At 39.8% G+C, this 23,413-nt stretch overlaps 1 protein-coding gene across 1 annotated transcript in view; it reads right to left on the reverse strand.

Moving 5' to 3' along the window:
* Positions 1–23,413, reverse strand: part of LOC104516813 (cubilin-like) — a gene marked incomplete at its 5' end in the record, with an annotated part of 105,659 nt that overhangs the window by 29,467 nt on the left and 52,779 nt on the right. Inside the window, 16 exons of the mRNA XM_010161265.1 lie at positions 352–508; positions 2,819–3,006; positions 5,032–5,257; positions 7,245–7,366; positions 8,222–8,371; positions 11,388–11,594; positions 12,538–12,709; positions 14,215–14,396; positions 16,131–16,271; positions 16,573–16,782; positions 18,438–18,616; positions 19,665–19,839; positions 21,173–21,356; positions 21,637–21,827; positions 22,703–22,849; positions 23,184–23,381. Coding sequence (XP_010159567.1) covers positions 352–508; positions 2,819–3,006; positions 5,032–5,257; positions 7,245–7,366; positions 8,222–8,371; positions 11,388–11,594; positions 12,538–12,709; positions 14,215–14,396; positions 16,131–16,271; positions 16,573–16,782; positions 18,438–18,616; positions 19,665–19,839; positions 21,173–21,356; positions 21,637–21,827; positions 22,703–22,849; positions 23,184–23,381 — 2,829 coding nt within the window. The remainder of the gene's footprint in view (positions 1–351; positions 509–2,818; positions 3,007–5,031; positions 5,258–7,244; positions 7,367–8,221; positions 8,372–11,387; positions 11,595–12,537; positions 12,710–14,214; positions 14,397–16,130; positions 16,272–16,572; positions 16,783–18,437; positions 18,617–19,664; positions 19,840–21,172; positions 21,357–21,636; positions 21,828–22,702; positions 22,850–23,183; positions 23,382–23,413) is intronic.

The raw sequence follows: 23,413 nt of genomic DNA on the forward strand, positions 1-23,413 counted from the left end.
GGATGAGCAGATCCTTCTTCCTTTTTAAGAAGATTATAGCCTTAGCTTCCAAGCAGTTTAACTACAGAGTACCAAATTCGTAAAATTTAAAGCCTATTCATTTCTTTTCAGCATGCTGAAAATGCTCAGGTGGCTAAGAAACTACAAAGTTATAGCTGCATGGAGGATCTTTGACAAGTCCAACACTGGTGCACACAGTAGCTCCATTGCAATCAGTAAGTAAACTCTTGGTTTCCAAAACTGGACAGAGGATTCAATGCCTTGTTGGACTGAGGTCTGAATTGCTACACACAGATCAAACTAATCCAAAATGGACGAATAGAGCAGCCATCTGGCTTAAATATTACTTACTGCTTATGAAAGATGCAGAGAAGCCTGGCCCAGGAGCATCCTGAGACTGAAATACTGTAGTTATCACATTGTTTGGAGCAACAACAGGATCAGGAGCTGAACTTCCACATCCTGTGGTTAACAAAGCTGCTGCTTCTTCATCATTTCCTCTCCACACCTGACAATCCCAGATTGGAAATGGTTTAGTGCTTCCAAAGCCCATGTAGTTTGTGGGAACCCACCAAGAATTGCACATGCAATTATTTTTTCTAGAGACTTAGGGTAGGACTCAGCTCCCACTGAATCTGAGAGATCTAAATTGGAGCTAATCTCTCTCTCTTCACTCGACAGTTAGCGTAGACAAAAAGACTTCTGCAAGGAGTGAATCACAGAAATATTTAGGTTGCCAGGGATCTCTGAAGGGCATCCAGAGGTCATTTGCTAGAACCCCTGCTGACAGCAGAGTAAACATAGATCAGGTCAAGGGAACCAGAGTAAAATATTTTATGCACATCATAACCTACCTCCATCCTGTCTCTGCTAACTTATCCCCATACACCCTATGAATATGAACATTTGTGTATCCAGTGATTTATTAAATGCAATCCTTATAATATTTGTAAATCACTAAAAAACAAAGTCGTCAAACTAGGGTAATATAGAGACACCACATTGGAAGATCTGGATCCTTAATATCTAGTCTTGCTAATCACAAATTATCCCCATTTTTGTCAGGTTGCATTCACTTGTTCAATAAAAAGTATCAAATCATGTAGAGAATTAACAAAATAATCTAATCCACAAAAAACATAATTAGGAAAATCAGACAATTTTTAAAAATATTATTTCAACTGTACCAACAGCCAATTTAAGTTCAACCAAACCATGCATTCAAGAGGCATGTGCAGGTTTAAGCAGGTATTTAAGTGAAACACTCTTCAGGTAATTACTTAAACATGTACTAGGGGCCCACAATTTAAGTACTGAATTTCAACACACATATAAAGCGAAACATAGACATAAATGTTTAATGTTTCTGAGTGCTTAAATAATTTCCTGAATCAGGATGTTTGTTGGCAAGGTTTTAAAATGTCTGCTTTAAGAAAAAAGAAAAAAATTATTTACTCTAATAATAAATTTATTTTTCATTTATGTGTTTCAACAGTTTTTAATGGTATTCCTTACCCAAAAAATATTAAAAACAAATAATATTTTATTTTTAAAATAATGCATTTGAAGGAAGTCTAGTGGAACTAGAGCAGCCACACGAAGTCCTGATTGCTCCAAGCAACCGTCCTTGAAAGGGTTAGCCAAGGGTTAGCCTGTAAGTGTAGGCTAATGAATAACCTCATTCATCTGGCCAGGTGTTTGAGGCAATGGATGCTCAAAGGATTAATCTAAACAGTTTATGGCCTGGCCAAGATTTTGCAAAGTCACTACTGACTTTGGATTTCTCTTTTTTGGCTCCTCAGCTTGGAGTGAATGGAAGAAACTTATACCCATTCCGCACTTTTTCATATCCAGACACCTTTGTACATCTCAAACTGGACATTCAGAAATGGAGGTAGACATCACCAAATATTTCAGAATCTCCAATTGCCAGTTTTGACCATGTCATTCAGGACAACTTAGAAATTTGGAATTAAAACACCTTTACTGGTTGGCATTAAGACTTCTTTCATATCAGTGAAATTTATTGTAACACCTTACATCAATTAATCAGTGGAGCAGGCTATGAAATGACTAATATAATAGTAATTTTTTCCACAGCCTTAAAAAATGAGTGCAACTGTGGTTTGTAAATTAGTAGGTATAGATCAGATGTACAGCTGCTCAAGTCTGCCTACATGTTGTCAAATTATGTTTGCCCTTTATTTCAAGTGGGAGCTGTACAGCTGTGGAGAAAATGAGCACAAAACCCCTGAACATATGCCAAATGCCTGAGAAAAAAAAAAAAGATGACAGTGAAAAATTCAAAGCATGTCCACTCCATTCTATTGCTTTGAAAACAAGTGGCTCTTGACAACCTGTGAAAGATAAGAATGCTATCTTTGTTTTTTGAGATTATAAAAAGAAGGATTAGTGTGACTTGGACAGTTTATACACTTACAAAGAAGTTTTTAGAATGATAGGGTCACATTCCTGGTTTTTTACTCATTGAAGTAATTAAAATGGTCTTTTCATTACACTATATTTTCTCATTATTTCCTGTACTTTTAAAATATTTTTCACTTTTGGTGCAGCATGGAGGTCAATGGGACTCTGCTGGAGGCAAAACCTCAAGCATCGATAAAAATTAAAAATATATATTCAAGCTAGTTCTTGAGGCATACAGAAAAATGACTGGATTGGTACAGGGATTTCCGTTTGTATTTCCTGAATTTTATGCTTTGACAATCCTAACCAAGACATGATTGCAAAACAGGATTCTGAAATCATGAATTCTTAAAGCCCTGCTCTCCTGATCTAATGCCAACAATCATTTTACCTTCACGTAACTGCTCTGGCAACTTCCATCACTGTCTGGGATCTGGAAGTTACTGTGGAAGTTCATCTCCAAGTGTTTGCTTTCATGTGTAATGATGGTCCATGTGCATCTGGTGTTCACCGGAAAGTTTTGAGGCCAATGAGGAGACTTGATCACACCGTTATCTGAATGAATGATTCCACCACATCCTGGAAAAAATAGCAACAGGTTGGAGAAATGTTCAAATATTTCCTGTTGTGTCAGCTTTGAATGGCTGCTTGCTTCTTTGGCTGCAAGAGTGAGAAAGCCCTGACACTTACTCAAACTTCATTTACCCCGGTTTTAATTAACTTTCCTTCTCCCACCCCCTGTAGTAGGCAGGCAGTTACATTCTAGAGAAGGTCTCTTTTTGTACTTCACTCTCTCTTCCTCACAAGCTCCTGCTCTTTCCCAGTTCATATCCTTTTGCTCTGGTCCACCTATATATTCCTGACAGTGAGAAATGAGTATTGCTTAGAGAGAAAGGGTCAGAAATATATTAATGAGGAGCTGTTCCCGAGTCTGTGCAGGTTCCTTCCCACACCCCACAGCACACACATCATGACTGACAGCCATTCGGAAAAGCACCCTTGGGAAAAAACCTCAGTCTACTGCTGAATCCTTTTGTTTCCCCAGTTTCACATGTGAATCTGCTCAAGCTACATCTGTTTACCCAGAGCAAAATGTTGACTTCTCCTCCAGCCCAGGCAGCCCTGTGGATCTCAGTGGGATTATGGAGACAGCTGAAAAACATGCCTTTAAAAATCGTTAACAGATTCATTTATAAGGGGGAATATGTGGTCGTGGCTCTGTGGAAACTCATGTTCTTATACATAATAAGTTTAGTCAATTTGAAACATACTTGCAAATACCATGCCAAGAATAACTTACTAGGGCTATGTGTACAGTACTAGCAACCCATCATTATTTCAGAGACAATGCAGTAAAAGGATGAATAAAGAGCAAAAAAAGGTTTATAACATTCTACTTTTTTCCCCCTCTTAATTAAAATATATTTATTAGCTTTAAAAGGAAGATTTTATTTTTCATTCTTCTATGTTAGAAATGGCAATTGTGTTTAGAGGGATACGAGGGCAAGTTTTGCTCACACATACAAAATGTAAACCCAGAAGTTCTCAATGGACAAATGAGAAGAAAGCCAAGGAAAGGAAACCAGGTATACAAAAAAAAGATCTCCTTTTACAGGGAGAATACTGAGTATGCACAATGAATGTTCATGCTAATTTCTACTACATCGTTGAAGAGTGGCCTTCCTTGCACGTAAAATCCCAGTGACAACAGGGAGAAGTGTCACTGCTTAAGTGATGCTGCATGTTCACACAAGCAGAGACTATTGTTATGTTTAAGAAGACACTCACTCCACCAACTGACTGTGTGAATACTGCTAGATCATTAACTGATGGAAAGCTGATCAGCATCAGCCGGAAGGTTGGCAGCTGGGGGGGACACTAGGGAACACACTGCCAGCTCTGTAGGGAGGCAGGAAGGCAAAATGAATTCTGCCCTGCCACCAGCCAGCACATCTACACTTGCCTTTAGTCACCTCCTGAAGGTGCAGATGGGGAGCTGCCTTTGTTTCTTTTTTAATCCAGAGCTGATAATTTCAACAGAGGGAAGATAGCTTTTTTAAATTTACCTATTCAATCCTGCACATGTACCACCTTCAAAAGTGTACCAACATCTCCACTAAAGTAGAAGAGTTTTAGGCTGTTGTCACCTCTGCTTTTTGAGAAGTTCTGTCTGCCTCTCTGTTTTGAAACTGACCTCTTTCTAGTTTTAAGTGTTTGAAACAAATCAAACTGTGAAACAATTACTATTCAAGAAATGAAACTCCTTATAGTCACTGACAATAGATGCCACTGCTGGGAGGATAATGGGCATGATATCGATTTACAGACATCAAGAAACTGCCAGTAGGAGGCTTAAAAAGTACAAAATCAGTCCAAATTTTATTTGATTGTGTGAGATCAGACAACACTGGTTTAATATTTGACTTTTTTAGTGCTGGGTTATCTCAGAAATGCTGCATATGTTGGCATGTATTTCTTTTGTTCCTCAGCGCAAACTTAATTAAAGAGGAGGAATCCTGTTCAGTTTTGTGGTTGAAAAGTGCTGCATAGGCATGATGCACGGCTATGTCAGACCTGACAAAACCAGTGGTTTTTTTCTCTTACCTAGTGATTCTGCTGTCCATGTCGCATAAAAACCACCTCCTTGAATTGAGTGATCAGAGTTAAAGATGACAACAAGCTTGCTGGAACCAGACCGAATAGTGCCAGGGGATGTGTTTCCGCAGTACTTTCCTATGACAGGAGACCCAGGAGAGCCACCATTCAGGATAGTAACAGAGTCCCACTTACAAAGTGAATGATTTTCAATGTGGAAGGCTGTAAAAGTCAGCTGCAACACACAAAAGTGACATTCAGGAGCTAGCACCAGCCACACCAGCCGAGAGGTTAGAACAATTCCAGCCAGATCCCATAGCCATCCTAGCACAATGATTTCTGGATATGCTCAGAAATCTGACCCTGGCTTCACCTTGATGCTTGCCTGCAAGTATTGTTTGGAGTCTTGCTACTATAAGTAACAACAGCTACTTAGCATGAAGTCAGAAATGGAAGAGGAATGCACAGGTTCAACACTGGCATTACTGGGACTTAGCCGTATGGTTGAAGCGAAGTATGTGCTTCAAAACCACTGTGAGTGTGCACAGGTGTGTAACCACTTCTCTGCTCTCAAGGCACCTGGTCATGAAATCTGAAATTGCACATTCAGATGTAAGTAGCTATGTAAACAGAAAGCCTTGGATTTTTTTTTCTTCCTATTATTTTGAATTTGAATACCTAACAGTTGTTGAATTCCATTAAATGTGAGGGAAACAGTGGGATGGTTGGTGCCTGTAGGCCTGGATGCATCACGTAAACAGACGGGGCTGGGCAGGCAGCTTCTGACACTGTCTCCCTCCCTACACTGATGCTGTTTGTCCTTGGAGTGATATGCACACGGGTGGGATTTCCAGTTCAAAGATTTAGTTTGCTGATCCAGTAGACTGTTGATGTTGAAATATTGATGTACACTAATGACTGCCTGGCCCTCTTCCTGTAAGGTTTTTTTTTACCAGTTTCAGGACTGGGATCGTTGTGGAAAAGTTTAGCTAATATATAGTACATTTGTACTATATACTTTTAGCTATATACTAAGTATATATACTATATAGTTTTATACTTTATACTTTTAGCTAATATATAGTACATATCCTGTAACATTTGTGTGTATTCACTTGCTAATATATAGTACTTCTTCCTGTAACATTTGTGTGTATTCACTTCCAAAAGAACTCTGTCTGACGCAAAGCCCAAATACAAATTTAGCTCAAATGGTTTAAGTTTGGAACTTTACCAGCAACTGAAACTGGCAGCTTATACTGGAAAACGTTAGCCTGCCTTCACTGAGGGGGTTGCTACTCAGTCCTTTTAAGACAGAAATTTACTTCTATCTGATTAAGATTAGTTCTGCTTTAAAAAATTTTTGCATTAAACAGGATTTTTGTGTTCTACTAAAAGAATCCTGTATTCCCTGAAATAAGTACCAGTGGTCAGAATAACATTCAGCAGAATAATTAGAACTATGGGTTTGCATTTCTAAGAAATACCTTTGTAGTTGTAAATAAGGAAAACACAACAGGGAAATTAGTGACAGACATTACATATGAAAATCTGCAATGTGTTTTTACAAAATTGCTTTTCAGGTATATTTCTGGCTGGGACTGCCAGTGTCACTGATTCAGCCTGTTCTCCAGAGGATCAGTTAAATAATTCAGTGAGTAAAGTTTAGCACTGCTTGGTCAATAAAGGTGCTTAAATCGGTCTTTCAACTGTTTGGGTCAAGAAAGTACCACCCCAGGCAGCCTGTTAAAGGTTATTAGGAAATAAGAGTGACATCTCATTGACATAATTTGTACCAGCAATCATATTATCTTCCAGACTAACCATTAAGACACCAAAGTAAGTTTCTAGTAACTTTTTGGCAGAGATGAAAAAACTGCAGCCTCACGTTTATTCTCAGGACAGTGAGAATATCCACGCACATCTAATAACATGAGTTATTTTAGTTTCCTAAACATGGAAAGTCATTGTTTAAAGGAGAAGTTGGTGCTATGTTTTGAGGTCAAGTTAGACTAGAATCCTTCAGCTTTTAAAATAGCACAGTCTCGTTTGGCTGTCTTATCTTCATACCTCTCCCTGTTTCTTAGGTAAAGCCCATGGGGAGATATTTCATTCCTCCACATTTCTGATTTTCCAAATTGTGTCAAACCTGTTCCTCAAGACTCAGAGGGTGCTTCTCACACTGCCAGCTGAACACACAATCACGATATTATGTTACTCACAGTGATGGTTTCACCTTCAGGGGCTTCCAACAACCAGGAGCAGTGATTCAGGTTGCTGTAAGGCTCTGGGTAGTTAGGACTTGAGATAACTCCCCTTTCACCTGACTGTATACCACCACAGGCTGAAGAAAAAAAATAACATTTCAATACAGTTTAGCAACTGAAAAATATAACCAAATTATATATGGGAGATTATTCAGTTTGTAATACTACTACAACATATTTAAGTTGGACTGATGTAGGTAAGGATTAATAATTTCTCTGGGAAGATCAAAGTTTTAAAATCTTTGTCATTGAATAGAGAGTAAACAGATACAATGTCCTTGAAACTTTGCGTTTATTCTGATACTTAATATAGCTCTGGAAAACCTTTGCCAGCTGACACAGCTGCCTCTTCCACCTTATCTTCCATTTGTTTATCTCAGACTCCTAAGCAAACCCGTACCATTCTTGGATGAACACAATCAAGTCAAAAACTCGCTGATGTGTCTATATGAGGACCAAGGCTAAATTCATCTGTGACAGGAAGAATAATTGTGCTGGCATGTAAATCGCAAAGGGGTGTAATTTGCACCGATAAAGCTTTAAGTAGATTTCAAAATGAGTGCAAAGGTTCAAGCAGCAGAATGCATTTCAGCCATGCTAGCACTCCAGAGGCCTATTAGAAGTAAGCCAAACTTGGCTGGTGCTACCTGTTACATCCCTATTCCCCAGAGCAACCAGCTGTTCCGAGTGTTGCACTGCATTGCAGAAACGCAAATGCTGTTTGGGGAACGGGAAGGCAGAAAATAAATCTGAAAGTTCAATTGCTAGCATATGTTTGCTTTAGATGGATACAAATAGTGGCAGGCACTGTGTAACTTTCGAGGACCTCCTTGAGAGCAGATCCCACAGTGTGGATTCTCAGTACCACCAAATGAATGGCAACATTCCCCAGAAGTGCCTCAGTCAGCAAAGGCGTCTATCAAGCCATTTACCTTCAAACGTGTAATGGGCCAAGAATCCTTTATCTCCTGTGTTTTCATCACTTACAAAGTGTACCCAGATCTGAGGGGCAGCTATGGCGAGTGGTACAGCTGGTGCAGCCTGTCCACAAAGCCTGGCTATTAGCTCTCCATCAGCATCCCCTGAGGGAAGAAAGAAAAAAAACAAACACTTTTTGAATCCCAAAAGAGCTACAATAACATACAATAACGTAAAGAAATACATAGTGCAAACAAGCATTTCATTTTCTGTTGACAAGAAAACAGAGAGAAGAACCTATCATACTTAAAAACTGATTATTTGTTATGGGTATAGGTACAGTGCTGCTATTCATTGCTGGGATCTAAATTTTGCCAACGAGGAAGCTCTCTCCAAACTGTATTAATGATCCTTTTAATATCTTGGGTTCCTTCTCTCCCCTCCCCACCATGCTGCACACTTTCTTTTGTATTACTCATTAGACCTGAAAACACAGAAAGTACCCCAAAACTGTAGACATTTTGGGGCAGAACATTGGAAAAGATGGCCCAAGGACCTGATAGCATAGAAGCTTATTGAGTCTATGTGTTTGTGACGTCCTCATTGAAGTTAACAAGGATTTTGAGTTTTCTATTATGTAGGGACATGCTTCATCCATGAACAAGCTGTCACTGCTGTATTAATAGTGGGCATCTCTTTCCTAGGGAGCTCAATATATGTTTCTCTGCATAGCAAAAAAAAATTTGCCAGCATGTGCTCCAATCACTGAAACCTAGAACAAAAGCACAACACATGCCATTGCACTTCTGACTGTTTGCTTATTCTGGTGTAACTGTTATCCATCACACTGATGGAAATACCAGTTTCTGTTTATTACTGATATATTCTCAGGAGAAGGAAAACAAGTGTAATGGTGTTCCTCACAACATCCAGACTACACCATTCCTAAGTTTGCTTCTCTAATAAGAACAGGCTGATGGGCTTACAAGTCTCCATTCAAAAGCAACTCCTATCTCCATGCAGAGGGGCAGGCTGTTCTTAGAGCAGGAGAGAGAAACTGGGCACTCTTTGAAGCCTTTTCATGGTTATTCAAAGTGGTGTGGCTGAGTAACTTCATCTTTCTTTCATATACAGTGACACAGCCACCATTTCAAATGCCTTGAAGCACAGGAATAAAAGCTGACATATAATAAAATTCTATTAATGTAAATTACACAGAGGAATGATGAAACCTGGCTTGTTAACATGCACTAAAAACAATACTGAGCTGAATAAGCAGAAGACATTCATGATAAATTATGGTTTGGGAAAAAATAGTAATAGCTACTTTGAGCATTAAAATGTGAAGAGTAATTTTTCTTTTGCACTTCTTATGAGGTGATTGACTATGGGACAGATGTGACCCAAGTTACTCGGTTTCTACAGTGTGAAAAGTTACACCAATCACTGCTTTCACAAATGGCCAGTTGGCCAGAGATCTAGATTGTTGATAAACAGAACGTGTAAACAGAAAGATTGTGCTGTAAGATTTGGTTCAAAGTGAAGGGAAAGGTCTGAAAGAAAATCAGGAGTCTTCCACAAAAGCCAAATGTGAAGGGTCTATTAAACCTTAGCAATATGCTCAGTTGTACCATGTACAGAGTGCATGCACATGCCTGATAATTTATAACAATACAAAGCCTTACCCTGAGGAATTTGAAATATGTATTTTATCTTTCTGGATTAAGTATTTCTCAGTCAATACACAAAGTTCTGCTCTTTTTTTTTTTTTTTTTCATTCAGTACCATTAAGTGTTTTGGATGGGTAACTCAAAACAGTTTTACACATCTCAGCTTCATTTGTGGTCTCTTGGACAACTTACTGTTGAATTGGACCTTTCCCCAAATTTACATCTGCGATACTGAGAGCCTTAAACAGCACATGAGTTTAGAGGTACCCTGCACTATCTGCATCCCAGCGCTCACTAAATGTCACTTGTCAGCATACACAGGTGAATTAGGGCATTCTGCCTTTGACAAGAGACTGGTTGTGAAACTGAAAATCCATTAGCATGGCCAAAATGAACATTACTATTTAGATGACAGAACTGTGTAGAGCAAAGGCAGAGTACATTTTTTCCTCTTTCACTGACTGTACTGCCTGGAGGCCTGAGGTTCCCAGTGAAGTAAGAGTAGTGAGAACTGATGAGTAACGCACCAGATACATTTTATGATTCCTTTCTCTGAGTTATCTTTCTATTATTTCCCAGCTCCAGTGCATATGTGGGAGGGAACCGTTAAGCTGTGCAGGTATGCATGCCTTGGCTCTACACAGGACAAACTGATGCTGTACAACCAGAAGCTCTCGTTCAAATTCCTTCCCTCACCACCCCTCCCCCCCACCTTTCAGAAACAATTCCCTGGTAAATCAGAACTTGCTCTCTCTGGGACTCACAGCCTCTCAGTGAAGACAGCTGGAGCTTTCATACTCATCCTACACTTGGCATCAGCTGAGTGACTTTCATATGACATTTCCAGTTGCTTGTTCTTGCGGATAGCTAAAGACATTGAAATATATTACTGGTGCATCAACCCTGTGATTGTTTTCCTTTTAAATGCTTTAGTTTCTGTTTTGTGATGCAGTCTCACAGGAAATATAGATTTGTTTTTGAAGAATCATCTTATGGAGTACAGAAGTGGGGTATGAAGTGGGTATGCAGCCCAGAGGCCATTAATGATTAAAGCATTCTTTACTCCATTCCTCCTGTCCCTGGAGATATTTCAGGAGCAGGCAAAGAATGGGCTGTGGACCCAATAAATTTTTTTGATGACTCCAGCTTCTCCTGACTGCCGTCTTTCAAGGGAGACGAAGTGAAATTCGTATTGACACTTGAAAAGTGGAAGTCAGGTGTGTATTGCAACCACCAAAACTATTTATTACCCCAAGATACCTATCCAGTTTTCCATTTTCTTCCCTAAAATAAAGGGTGAACAAATCCAAGCATCCATTGCTCTGGTAGTGAAATCCTACTCCTGGTCTAGGAGGTAACACAGAAAGCATGCATGTGAACACTCTCCCAGATGCACAGATCCTACAACAGTCACTCACTGCAAATATATATGAACAAGATTTGGCACAAACACAATTGCACAACCAGAATCTTGACAGATTTTATCCATTCTCCTCTTGAACATACAAACCTATTCGTAACTCTAGGTAGTCGTACTGGCAGTCCTGGTGATGTTCCAAGTGGAAATCCTCAAAAGACATATATATGGATGAATTATAGTGGGAAGGGTTTTCAATGGTCCATTCACAGTTTAGGTTACTTGTGTAATTTTTGACGCCATCATAACCAGGAGAAGAGAAATTCCCACCTAGGTATCCCATCAGGGTTCCACCACAAACTGCAGAAACAAAATACAATTTATTTTAAAATGGTAATAATTCTTGTATGAAGAGGAATCTTGCCCCTGTTTATTCAGATACGCTCATGTCTTTTTCCATCTTACTCCTTTTTTATAATTTACTGCTGTGTACAAGAGAACTTTTGCCTAGTCTTCGAATTTATTGGCAAGTCTTTAAGAACACACATGTAAAGCAAAGAAACAACAATTATGCATGGTATCAAATAAAACATTTCAGCAGCACCATTAATACAACAAGCATTATTTAACATTGTGATAAAATCCCACTGCAGCTGCAGTTTAGTATTGCTCAGCCCTACCCATTACCTAATTCTAGGCCCAAGAGAAGATTTTTCTGGAACATACCCTCAAGAACAGTACACTCGTGCTACAGTAGGATGCTTGGGGGGAGTTGGAAAACCAAGTTCAAAAGACTCAATGCTTTAGTAGTAAGGCTCTGCCAGCTGCCTCCTCTCTGGAGGCTGGCTTGCAAAAGTAGGTTAGCTGCACTCTTTCACAAGCTACAATAAATTAATTACCCCCCTGAGTAATAAAGAAGCACTTGAATTATTCAATTTGTTTATGGCCCTATACTTCTTAAATCTTTTCATGGAATAAGGCCACTTCAGACCATTTCTTACTCAAGACTAAGTATAAAAAAATAAATCAGTAGTAAGGACTGTGAGGCATAGCAGAGGTTGTTTTTTCCAATTGAAGTTTGACATAACAGGCACATAAAACTGTAACTCCTACAGATACCCCATTTTTTCAAGTCCTTTCAACTAATTAAAAACATATATCTACGCCCCTTCAGAGATATAAGAGAGGAAAAATGGTATCAGAGATTTGTTATCTGTTTAGGTTATTTTTTTTGGCATGTGCCAGTACATTAGTTAGGTAATGACTCACCAAAGATCAATCACTTAATTAAAAAACACAGTACCTGCATCTTCACTAGATGTGTATGAGACACTGAACCCTCTGGTTGCAAGGGACATATCTGTCACCAAAATGACTCTCATTGTGTTTCCAGAGGATTTCACCTCAGTGCCTGGATTTACCTCCCCACACAGCTTTGCCAGGCGGGGAGAGTTCTGTCTGAGGCCATTGTAAACCTGTTGGGTCAAAATAAAATCTTATGAGATCAAAATACAGTCCTAGGAGCATCTCCTGTATCATTTAACAGTGCTTCACGTCTTTAATACGAGGTTCATTGATGTCCCTTACAGCAGGTTAACTCCCAAATCTACTCAAAACCTTGGAACAAACTTCCATTGCCTTGAGGGGATAAAGTTCTGAAACAAAACATGAAAAATACCTTGCTTATTTTGGTGAAATACAAATATATTTCCCCTCCCCCGCCCTATTTTCTTCTTAAAAACAGAAATGGAAATAGTTTTATTGGGAAATATACTGTGTTTAAGCTCAATATTTATATCTTCAATCACAATGATGTCAGCTACTGGTGATACTCATTCCATTTCATTTCAAATGATCATCTTTGTATTCGCATTACAGCTAACAGCAGCCTTATCAAAATCTCCTCCGACATACTGAGTGCTGGTGGGCATTTTTGATTAATTCCAACATTTCACTTTTGATGATCCAGATGTATTTTGCCTAGTTTCCTTCATACAGCCCTTAGCCTAGGAGTTAATTTCCTTCTTTCTACTACTATCTCAGCAGTGCAAGCGAGGCAGAAATGATGTTTCCCACTGAGATTTGGAATGTGTTAGAGTGCTGAAGACACAAAAGGTGGCAGGACAGATCTTTCTTTAAGAGATCGTTAATTGATAAAAAGCCAGCCATGGTCTGTCTAAAGTATCTGTAAAGGAAAACAAGGGAAACATCATCTACAAATCACAAGGGAGAGCTACATCACCCCCTCACACTTGTGTACAGGCTAGGTTCTGATCATAGTAAAGCTAATTCCTGTGTTTGCACTGCTGATCTGAACAAACTGGAAACTAAACCAGATTTCCCATTCCTGCAATTTCATAGAGGAATCATGTTTTTGAGGCATTTGTACATCTGTACATTGAAAATCTAAAATAATCAATATCTATCTTTTTGGAGATAGGTGTGGGGGGTGATAAAGAGGTAGAATTTCCTGGGGTTTGCCTATCTTCCTTTCAGAATCTTCAAGGTCCAACCCAGTAGTAACCATTTGTGGCAATCTCTGGCTTTTTCTCTCTTTTTTTTTTTTTTTTAATTGAAAACAATAAGTAACAACAGCAATAACAACCTCCAAAGTCAAGAGAGACCTGGAACTGACTGGTGGCCTTTGTGTCCACAAAAAAGAGACACTGAAAGATTTCAAAAACCCCAGAGCTGTTTTCCATAGTCCATAGTTCATGAAGAGCCAATTTTAGTGATCTCTTCAGGTCTTCTCCTCTGACTGGACCAGAATTTCCAAATTTTCATACTCTAAAACAAGTAGATGAGTTTAGCCACTCTACAGAGATAACTTTATGCCATTTATCTGTTTTCCTTGGATTAAATTATGATTTCTCTTAAAACCATATTTAGACCTATAAATGACATTTCAGCTTTCTTACATCTATTAATCCTCCATAAAGGGATTAGGAGGAGGATTTTTGCCTTCACGCCCAATACTCACAGCCACATAATCTGATGAGCACCTCCAGTGTTCTTCAGTTTTCATATCATTAAAGGTTAAAGTCACCCGTCTGCCTTCTTCCACTGTGATCCTCCACTCACACACTCGATTATGGGGGTATAGGTTGGGATAGTTGGGTGAAGTAAATGTTCCGACAGGGGCAGTGAAATCCCCACCACATTCTGAAATACCCAAATATTGGGACACTTACAGTACAGCACTGCTTAATGAGTTATAGCAAAACAAAACCCCAAAACCCCACATTAATAATGCAAGGAAAAGAAATCCCAAGAGGTTGATTTGATATGCATATCCTGTCCATAAGTTTGTCTAAACAGCTAAGTTCCTGCCAGTCTTTATCACTCAGCCACACATGTAGCTAAGTATTAATTAACCATAGCAGCTCCTTTTAGTCTATATATTAGTATTCCTCTCTCTGAAGGGCTCATGCCAGGCTTCAGAAGCCTGAGCGACCCACAGGCTTTGATGTCAGGTCATACAAGCCTCTCACTGTGGCAGGACTGAGAGATTTCTGCCTTTCAGATGACTGGGCAGAGCTGCACAGTACAATCAGGGTCTTAGAGTGGGTTATGATGCAGGATGTGTTTTTCCTCTGCTGGTTAACAGAGGTAGAGATAAAGCTTTCAGGGATTTTAAGCAACACTTTTTCAGCACAGTTATTGTGTGTTTTTCCTGTCTTTGTTATGAATATCAAATTGTGCTCTAAGAACACTGACGGTCTTGGCTATAGAGTATTTTTTTCTTCTGAGACTAATGGTATAAATACACCAGCTTACACCTCGTTTCCTTTTAAAATACAGAGATAGAGGGTAATGGAGGGCAGTGGGAGATTTAGTCCCTTTCTTCACCTTCACAGACTCCTGCAGAATAGTTTGTGTATCCACCTGCGCTAAATTTCTCTTCTATGGTTGCATAACAGGGCCCTGGAAGTGGAATAACATTCTTTTGGAGACTGTTTTCTTCCCTGTTTATTTATTGCAGAAGTAAACATGAACAGTAAGGAAGCTTTCAGCTGAGCTTTTAAATGAGCTGGAAGGAGTTAAGAAGGGTTGGCAGGTGATTTTTCAAGACCACTACTGCAAAGAATTTCCCAAAAGTAGCCATACTTTGGCAGGACAAGCATTGCACGGGCACTAAGGAATGTGAAAGAGAAGTGTGAAGTAGGAATAGCTCTATGTCCTTAGTCATGATCAGAGCAGCTCTTCGAGATCATTGTGCTCAGGACAAGAGGCAATGGGCACAAACTGAAACACATGAAATTCCATCTGAAAGTATGAAAACATTGTCACTGTGAGGATTGTTGAACAGAGAATAGGTTGTCCAGAGAGGCTTTGGAGTCTCTATCCCTGGAGACATTCAAAACCTGACTGGCCACAGTCCTGGGCCTCTACCTGACCCTGCTTGAGCAGGAGGGTTGAACTACCTCTCCAGAGGTCCCTCCCAACCTCAATGGCTCTGCAGTTCTGTGATTCTGCTTAAAACATATTGGTTAAAAACTACTGGGTTTAGGGAGATGTAAGAATACCACCCACCTCAGAGGGAGAGAATAACAAAGGAGAATCACAGCATTTCTTTACCTTCCTCTTTAATCAAGAGGGATATAGGAAGCATATGTTAGGACATCCCTGGACTGATTGCTGGAGAGAAAAGGTGTAGAGACCTACCACTGATGGCAACATCCATTATAGTGGGTGACTGCTTGTCTCTCAAAGTTTCAGCTCGACTAAGTAGTGATCAGAGAGGTCTATTCATACTTACCCCCAGAATTTAAATTTAAGAGCAAATACACACCACTCCAAGAATAAGTGATCTACAACAGATGCTGTATTAGTGCCATTATGACCTGTTGTATATGTTTGTTCCCTGAAAGTAATGTGCAGCCTTACAAATCCAACCTTCAGTACTGGAATCAAAGCGCAGCCTGAATCCTTGGGCATTGACTGATCCATCAGTGACAAATTTGACATAAGCAAAACTGTCAGAGGTGTCCACAGCATCAGGGAGAGTATTACCACAGTATCTGCCCAACAAATTTCCTGCAAAAATCAAAAACAGAAAGACAATTTTATATCAATATATTGTTTATATTTATATTGAAAGATCATTTTCCAATTTAACCTGACAGACAGGAGTAAACTAGGAAAATCAAGGTATTGCTGGGAAATAGAAGGGTTTTGTTTGCCTTTGTTTGCTTCAGCAAGCAAGGCAGACAGAACCAAATACTGTACATTGAGAAGGTTCACTTTGTACCCAAAGGGGAATGCTTTCAGAAGCCTCTGGTGAGGTTTCATAGTAGTACTAGGGACGGGAAGACAAACACTGAAATAATTCTCAGACCAGAGGCGTTGTATTCTCGGATCTCCACAAAGTCCTTTGTGCACTCGGGGGAGTTTTGAATATCCAGGCCTTCTAGTCTGATGGTAAGATAGTGGCCCCTGGGACCCTGCAGAAACCATTCACACAGCAGGTTGTCTTGATAACGAAGCTCAGGATACCCCGTGCTTTCAATGATGCCAGTTTGTGCTATCACTGTCCCGCCACAGGGAGCTGCAAAAGGAAGAACATTGCCTGGTTGGCTGAAGGATCTTGGAGACATGACCTTTCTCCTAAACAAGACTTAAAGTGAAGGCTTGCTTTCTAACTGTGATAATAAAACAGGGGTTGCCTTCCAGTTAAAATTCTTCCCCATTCTCCTTCTAATTCAACCAGTCCTTGCTTGTGGTGTTTTGCTTCTTCTTTCATACACCCCTTTCTATTGCAAAGATCCCTTCCTCTCTGTCATATTTCTTATTAATTTGAATAAACTCAGAGATTTCAAGATCCATATACAATTTCTACCCGTGTTCATATTTACCAGAAAATCCCAGAAAGCTGTATCAGATAATTATAAAGAAATTTAGTTTGCTAAATGTGGACCTAATTTTTTTCATGACTGACCAAAGTTGACAGCTGGTTAGGGTCTACAGCTATGGTTCTGAGTCCTCTTTCCTGCAGTCCCTTCCTGTTCACATTCTACTCCCTGTGATGCCTTGATAAGGGATCACTGCACAATTCAGGAAACAGCTATTTATTTTTAATTTTCTATCTCTGAAAACTCATTTCTCTGTGGTACCTGCAAATATAAGTTCATAATACTAAGGCTTATACTAATATTCCCAGGTGGAATTTATTGGCTTCTACAGTGTATTCTGTGTGTCTGCTCATTACAATCTTTTTGTGGCAATAACAGTTCTGTTCATACTGTCTGCTCTTCTGAGTGAACTGTGCTTTGTTCCAGGAGGACTGGCACACAGCTGAGATACTGTCAGTCTGTTACGGATAAATATAAATAGTGGCTTGGTATGCTAACAATGTTTTCTTGCAAGTTGCTTTCAAATTAAGAAATGTAATAGGGCATTATATTGCCTTAAGTGTTTGATCTTAATCTGCAAAATTCTGTGAAAAGCTATACAGTCCACTAATTTGCCTTTGAGAAATTAACAGTCCTAGACTTTCCTATATGAGTGATAGTAACATAATAGCTGCTATTCTTTGATTAACATTAACAAAACCCAAAAGTACCATATTTCTGAATCTGATCAAAGACTATTTTTATTTCATTTTAAAACTTTGCTAGTGCTTTCTAATTGTTTGAGAGCAAACAATTCTTAAGTATTTCTTTTCCCAGGTGGCAAGTAATGGTTCTTACTGTTTGTTACTTTTTCAGCCCATTGTTGTTCTGCCTGTTTGTCTAGCAGCATTGTTATTATAGATTGATTTAAATTTACAAAGAGCATCTCCTAATTCGTTCTTCTCCTGCCAACCCTCAGCTGATCTTTGCATTCCCCTTCAGAATCCTGCTCATGAAAGTGACACTAATTCTGTATGCTGAAAATCAAATCAAGTTACATGACTTTATCCATGGTGACCTTTTTTTCTACTGCCCCTTTGACAGCTGTCTTTGACAAGGTGTTATCCGGTCCTTGTTTCCACTGCTGCAGATCTATGAGCACTTTCCTATTCCTATTTCCATAATTTTCACCTCTTGCTAGGTGCAGAACATGCTGATGTTAACCCATATGATGATTTTTACCCCTGATCTCTTACACTAATTGAAAGAGACACATATCTGTCAGTCCATGTCATAGGTGTGATTTAAGTCCTATTACAAAAGCCTGACAATTGAGACCAAAATCAGAGAGGTTGCCAAATGCAAGCATTACCAATGGAGTATTTAGCGTTGAATCCCACATGCGTGGCACTGCTGTCAGACCTGAACCTCAGGTACATGACAGCTCCTGAGGATCTCTGTGAGCCTGGCATCAAAGCTCCACACAGCTTGGCAATGATGGGGGCAGTGGAGTCGGCGCCGTTGCGTAGCTCTAGGTAACTGGAAACGCAGCTAGAAGAGGAGAGAATTTTCTGTTCAATGTGGAACAGTAATGGTTGGAAATCATTTCAGTATGTGCACAAAGCCATGAAGCTGTAGTGAATTAGATCCGTTTCCATGCAGTGTGACCAGGACAGAATCAACAAGTTCATAATCAATGACAGTTACGTAGTATTTGAATCAAAAGAAGTGATAGAAACACTGAAAAAGATTCATCCCAAGCCCAGTCAGTGATCAGATCAGATCAGACAGAACTCTTGGGGGAAGGCATGAACAGCACTGATAAAGTAGTTGTGACCATCTTTAACATTTTTTTTTGGCAGCATTCAGGTTCAGTAGACATCCCCTATACAGGCTCATTGATGACTGTTGAATTAAGGAATAGACCTAAGACAGATGAAGGGAATAAAAATTCAAACCTGGGGGCTTGCTTAGGTAGGCATAGAAAGACACAAAATATCTTAACTAGCAGCTCTGCCTTCAGAATGGTGCAGTGTACTGGGAAGCCAGAGAGAAAGGACACCTTTGGGGTTCTCTATCCTTCACCACTTTTTCTGGACATGGTCTCACAGGTAAGGCTCACCTTTGGTGTAAAATGCATCAGCCCCAAATCAATATAGTTACATCAGCTGGAAACCAGGACTTTTTTTATGCTTCAGGCAGGGGGTGCAAAACACGTAGGCCCATTGCACAGCAGACAGGCAATGGAAGAGGGAGACAAATTGTTGTGGTGGTAATCCGTTAGATTTAAAAGCACCTGAGAGTCAAAATGACTGAAAATCTGAATATGAAAGGACTGAAGGGCACAGATTTTACAGAAAGCACCTTCCTAGCATGGATGCTTCCTCTCTGTTATATTAATTTCTGTCATGCACTCTAAAGTCCTGGGAATGTATACCAGTGGCCTGATAGCTTCAGTGATCTCTCTCAAAAATTTCCTATCCACTTTTGATTGTAAATCTGGAAGTATGCTCTGGGAGGAATTAGAAAAAGTAACAGGGGAAAAGGAATCAGAAAGGAGTCTCTGAAGAAACACAGGCAAAATAATGTGGATGTATACTTTGGTGAAGGTTCAATGTAAAACTGATCTTCAAATTGCAGCTCTACTGCATGTCCATTAGGAGCAGTTATGGTCCAGACACAGTCAGCATGCGGGGGATAATTGCTTGGATAGTTGGGGGAAGATGCATATCCACTGGGGTTGAAATCATTGATATAAATATTCCCTCCACAAGCTGGGAAAGAAAAGATCACCAGTAAAAAACAACATGTTAAGGAAATGAGTGATGCATAAAAAATATGAGTTATCACTATATTCCAACACAGTTTCCTTTCAGTGTCATATAGTTACATCAAAACCAAACGCATTTTACTGCTTACTGTGGGAAAACATTTTAATGCAAAAGAATCTTATGTTCCTGTGCTCCTGCCTTCCTAGCCCTCCTCATTTCCAAATACCCATGGCCCAGAATTAAACTGTTATTATTTCTTCCCTGGATAGCTCCTAAACCAAGCAGGAAACACATTTCTTGCTTTGTTCCTACCCCAGCTCCCAAGAGCTGGGAAGCCTACAAGTCAGGCCCATCAATGCTTCTGTGAATCATTTCCCACTTCTGCTTTCCTGAAATTGCAATGTCTGTTTGAGACAATAATGAATGTGTGAGGAATGCCAGTCAGAGCAAATATGGAGATTTCTTCAGGTCCTTTATCGTACAGAAATATCTTTGTTTTGGCCAGAACCTTTCTGTCAAAAACCCCACCATGTTCTAGCAATACTGGTTTAATATAGGGTTTTAGTCAAGTTTTATAAATTGAAGTGGTAGGAATACTATTTACAGCTTCACCCATCCCCTTCATGAATCCCTCACAGTAATGCTAAGAATGATTCTTTGCAGGACCAGAGCAAAATAGGCAGAAAATAAACTCTTAAAACTTTGAGTAGATTGACAGGTTGCCTTAGTTGTGTTTAGTTACACTGTTTAACAGGAGGCGTCCCAAGTGGCGTGTGTCATCAATACTGTGGAATAATTGCAAATGCCAAGTCACTGATTTACCTCTGGGATCTGAACCTCCATTTTCTTCATTCTTTCAAAAAATGTTAGCTCTGGCAGGGAATGTTATTTTCTTAGCTGGGAGTAAAACTTGTGAGAAATGCTACCACCTTTCTAGATGCTCTAGCCTAAATCATTCCTGGTGTCATTTAGCACTTGCAATGGCTACTGTATGTTCAAAATAATGTTCTTGTTTCCAGGTGGTTTTTTTTTCCTTTCCTGTATGAATTTTGAATATCTCTTCCTAACTATAGATGCTACTTCCCTGCCAAAGGATACTCCATAAGTTTGGGGGTTTTTTTAGCTTTAATATCTCCCAGGTTTCATGACCTGGAACTGGCTCTTTAAAAGGAGAAATTGGAGAGCTGGATGAGAAGTCATGTGCTAAAGAAGGCAATAGGACATTTCTGCAGACATCTGATTTTACCAGGGTTGGGACTTATAACAAGAACCTCCTTTAAGAGGACAAACTTCAAGTTATGTCTATTGAGTTGCAGAATTTATTTCCTAGACTTACCTAGACTCTTAGCCTCATATTTCAATTTGAATCCTTGACCCTCATCCCTGCTGTCCGAGATGAAGTGGACAAACAGCTGATTGTCTGTGGTGTACATGGTAGAGATGGGGCTGCTTCCACAAAACCGTCCATTCCCTCTTCCAGACACCAAAGGTGGGGCAGCATTATCTAACCCATTCTTCAGCTAGAAGAAGAGAAATTGCTAATGTTACTCAAGCAAACAGCCCTGGAATGTAAACTTTGAGCACATGCTAACACAATGCTTCCAGCTGTGGGGAAAAACAATAACCTAGCGACTAATTAACGCACAGCAATAAATAAGAGAGAGAGAAATAATCTCTGTGGTATTTCTCTTCGGTATTTCCACCCCCTGACAACCTGGGCTGCCTTGTTGACACTGAAATCTATACTATTCAGTAGCTTTAATAGCTTTGAGGCTTTGGTGACCTAGCAAATAACCTCACCTCTACATAATCTCCAAGGTTGCAGGCAGTATCCTCACTCTTAAGCTGGAAAGGCTGTTCAAAATCGACAGCAATGATAAATCCAGAGGTTACCACTACATGCCAGGAACAATTCAGATTAGGAGCATAGTCTTGAGGATAGTTGGGGGATGTTATCACACCCCTGCCTGTGCGCAAATAGCCTCCGCAACCTGAGAAAAACAAGTTGAAGCAGAAAAAACGCATTAGTGTCAACTATTCATATGTTCATCTAAAGAAAACCCGTCTCCTAAAACGAAGATGTGACAGGTTAAAGCAAATGTAGAAGCACACATATAAAGAGTTGAGGGGCACAGAGCAATGCACACAATGAATGACCTCCTAAACACAAGCTAGCAGATTGCAAGATGACACATTCCAGACATCCTGACAGTGAGAATCGGTTCTCAGACTTGGCAGACGAGTAAGCAGGTAGCTATGCCAAGGACCTCCCATGGCACCAGCATAATGTTACACTGTCTGAGTACCATTGCTTCTCGCCATGGACCAAACCACTGTCACCTACTCAAGTTTCCAGTCAAAAAAACTTCCCCTGACTGCCCATTGTTATTCTAACACCTTCCTTGGTGCCTCAGCCCATTCAGGAATCTGCCACCATCCCTGGGTGCATGAGGGAGGAGTGCCACTGGAAGCTGCTGACATTGCTGCGTGAACTTACGTAGTTTTCTGCATCTGTCTCACTGTTTTGTGTCTATGCTTTGAGTCATTTATTCCCCTCTCTTATTTGGGCATTTCACCCTTCAGCTGAAAAGCTGTTATAAACTTAGGCATACACTTTTTTACTTCTGAAAAGTGACTGGTCTCATTGAATCACGCTTTGTTGTATCATATGGCTGGGAAAATAGCAAATTTTATGTCTGCAGAGTCAGACATTTATTAATGCATATTCATGAGGTGAATAATTGGTCTGTGTGATTCATTAGATAGAATGTAGACAGCTGTTAAAAATGCCAGTCTTCTATTTCTTTACCGCATTGTTAGTAGCAAGGCAGACATTTTTCTGGGGGAGAAGAGAAACAAATCTTACTTTTGTGATAAGAGGCATTAAACCCAGCTCCAGTGACACTTGCATCTGACAGGAAGTGAATGAACATCACCTCTCCAGTTGATCTTATTGGCCCAGGAAGTTCTCGTCCACACAGAGTAGCCAGCACTGGAGAAAGACTAGTCTCACCTGAGATCAAAAGTAGACATGTGAGTGTTAAAACTAAACCAATTCATATCTGCCTGTTGGTTGCTGTGGCTCACACGTTCAGGGAGGTGCTTTCCAAGATCTGTAACCCCTTACAGATTGAGAAATAGTTTTATAGAGCACCATATATTTTGCTAGACTTTGCTAATTTCATTATGACTAGCAGAATGTCTCAGCATAGAAGAAGAATACTGATTTAGAACGTGTTCCCATTGTTATTTAGATTGCTTAAGTTTAATGGACATGAGAATTCCAGGTAATGGGACCTTGAATATCTACTGCACACTGTTGGGGTAGGGCAAGATTGGCTTCTCACCATCCTGGATAACAAGTTTGTCATAGCTGCATGAGCTGTGAGATTCTATGTCAAGGGCCAGGATGTTGAACTCCACAGTGGATCCAGGAGCTCTGATAAGCCACACACAGTCAGCAAAATTTCTGTAATTCATAGGCCAGCCTGGTGAGAAGAGGAATGAAGGTGTTTCTTCAGTTGTTACAACCCCTCCGCATGCACCTGTGAAGTACACAAAGACAAAAATGAAAGCA

The sequence above is a fragment of the Eurypyga helias genome, unplaced genomic scaffold (genome assembly GCF_000690775.1).
Source record: "Eurypyga helias isolate BGI_N326 unplaced genomic scaffold, ASM69077v1 scaffold27521, whole genome shotgun sequence".
NCBI lineage: Eukaryota > Metazoa > Chordata > Aves > Eurypygiformes > Eurypygidae > Eurypyga > Eurypyga helias.